The sequence below is a fragment of the Ceratina calcarata genome, unplaced genomic scaffold (genome assembly GCF_001652005.2).
Source record: "Ceratina calcarata isolate Rehan_Ccalc_2016 unplaced genomic scaffold, ASM165200v1 scaffold545, whole genome shotgun sequence".
NCBI lineage: Eukaryota > Metazoa > Arthropoda > Insecta > Hymenoptera > Apidae > Ceratina > Ceratina calcarata.
In genome coordinates this window covers 7833-10061 of record NW_017176622.1, presented here as the reverse complement: position 1 = coordinate 10061, position 2229 = coordinate 7833, and the positions used below count along the sequence as shown (strand labels likewise).

General features: G+C 42.2%; 1 protein-coding gene across 1 annotated transcript in view; it reads left to right on the top strand.

Annotated features, from left to right (window-relative positions):
* Nucleotides 1–677: 677 nt before the first annotated feature.
* Nucleotides 678–2229, top strand: part of LOC108628857 (uncharacterized) — a gene marked incomplete at its 5' end in the record, with an annotated part of 6869 nt that continues 5317 nt past the window's right edge. Inside the window, 3 exons of the mRNA XM_018031060.2 lie at nucleotides 678–800; nucleotides 1623–1807; nucleotides 2085–2192. Coding sequence (XP_017886549.2) covers nucleotides 678–800; nucleotides 1623–1807; nucleotides 2085–2192 — 416 coding nt within the window. The remainder of the gene's footprint in view (nucleotides 801–1622; nucleotides 1808–2084; nucleotides 2193–2229) is intronic.

The window sequence follows — 2229 nt, the reverse complement described above, 5'->3', positions numbered from 1 at the left end:
TTTCAATACTTTGTCATTGTTTTTATGTAAAGATTAAAAAGAATCTTCAGTTTCACATATACTTCCATATATCGGGTTGAGCCGTAATGGGAGAAAACTTTGGGAGCCGCTTCGGTGTTTCGTCGTAGTTAATAATTAAATAAGATCTGCTAATTGTGAGATGTGTCTAGATAATTAGGTTGCCTTGCTCTCCCCCTCCTTTTTTTCGCACTCCTCCCGTTTTCAGTTGACGTTTAATTAGAATACGAGGAACCGGTTCCCGGGTGGAAAATGAACGCGAAAAGAACTACGGCAAGTCGTTGGCAGTCGCCTGTTCGAGCCTACGTCGAAGCATGCCGCGGACGGAACTTCTGTACGTTCAATAATTAAACGTAAACTGATTATCGGCAGTTAAAGGAGCCGACGCTTCCCGAGTTCACGCATTAGAAGTTTCTAAAGAGAATTAAACGATTACGCGGCGGCTTCCGACTTGGCCCGATGAATTTTCATCCGACCCGGAAAGAAGCTTTAGTTTCGTTCGGCGCCTGTTTAATTTGTAATGTTAATTAAGCCTCTCCGAGGAGTGGCTGTCGTCCCATCGCGATATATCTGCGGATTTGCATACCCGCTGCGATCATAAATCACGCGTGGGAACTTTCGCATACCACCCGCAACTATTCTTCCATCCATGATCACTCGTTTACAGTATTTTCGCGGCGATTCTGTACCCGGTCATGTCGAAGACGAAGAATTCGGAGTTCGCAGAGGTGCTTCATCGGCCCATACGGACCCTCGCGTATCCGGAAGAGAGCGTCGCCAATGTAAGTGCAACTAAACTCTTTTATAAATTATATGAATAATATTTTTGCGCATGGCATTTCATTATGAAAGTTTGTTTAAACAGAATTAACCCTTTGCACTCGAGGCCTTTTGCGCTCGAGCGAACCAGCAACTCGAGACTATATATTACATTAATAAAACACTGTACAAAATTTTAGAAATTTTTTGAGTGTATAAAGAAAGTTATTACATCTTTAATTCTTATGTTTCATGACACAATTTTAATTTTATTTATGAAAAAATGTGAATGCAACAGTAACAGAATTTTTTAATTTTTTATAATTTAATACGTGATTTAAAGATATTTTAAAGTTGAAATAATATCAATTTCAAGGATAAAAAGTAATTTATGAAATCGTGAATGCAACAATGACAGAATTTTNTCCGCGGCCGGCACGACCGCTGCCGAGCCCTCCGCGGTGGAACCCTCCGCTGCCGGGCCCTCCACGGCTGAACCTTCCGATGCCGGGCCCTCCATGACAACCCTCGATGACAGAGCAACCCCGTCCGAGAGAAGAGTGAGTACACGTATTTCTTTTTAACCCTTTGCACTCGAGGCCTTTTGCGCTCGAGCGAACCAGCAACTCGAGACGATTTCGGCTATATTAGAGAACTTTAGGGGTACTTCAAATCATTTTATACCCAAAAGAACGTATACAAATAATAAAATTTTACCAATTTTTTCATTTTTATTGAATACAACAAAATCTGTTAAATATTACAGTTTGCAATTAGTTTTCGTGCTAGGCGCCGCTCGAGTACAAAGGGTTAAATTAAAAATAATGAATGTATGTTTCGTTGAGTTATTCGTCGCCCTGGCGATACCATTGGAGGAGCCTTACAAGTCCGTCTCCGTGGCTCTTTTCTTCGAAGCGACCTACCCGCTGCCACTGAACGGGAGTGACTTTCTAATCGGCGAGGGTGAACGGAAGCAGAGGAGCCTAGACAGAGCCACTTTATATCAAGTCGTCAAGAACAAATTTGAACAGTGAGAAAATGATTTCCTATTTTTTTTTTTCTCTTTTATTTTTGCTACATATTCTGAATCGTTTAATTGCGACCGTGCGAACTGTTTCAATGAACTTCAATTGACGAATGCACGTGCATATGAACACACGGTATAATGAGCACAATAGTGCCGGCGAACAATGAGGGGGAGAATGTACTGGATATGCGCGAACGCTGACCCAGAAGTCGCAGTAGGTCAGCCACGTACGTACAGTTTTACTTTATTTCTCACTTTGCTTCCCGGACTTTTCGCACAGTTACGGATATCAGGGTCACGGATGCCTGCTGAGGGCCATTTGCGAAACTTCGGAACATCCCTTAAGACATAACGGCCTCATCGGCGACATCGTCCACGTGATCTTCACGTAAGTTCAGCCTCACTCTTGTCAATTATTTATTTAT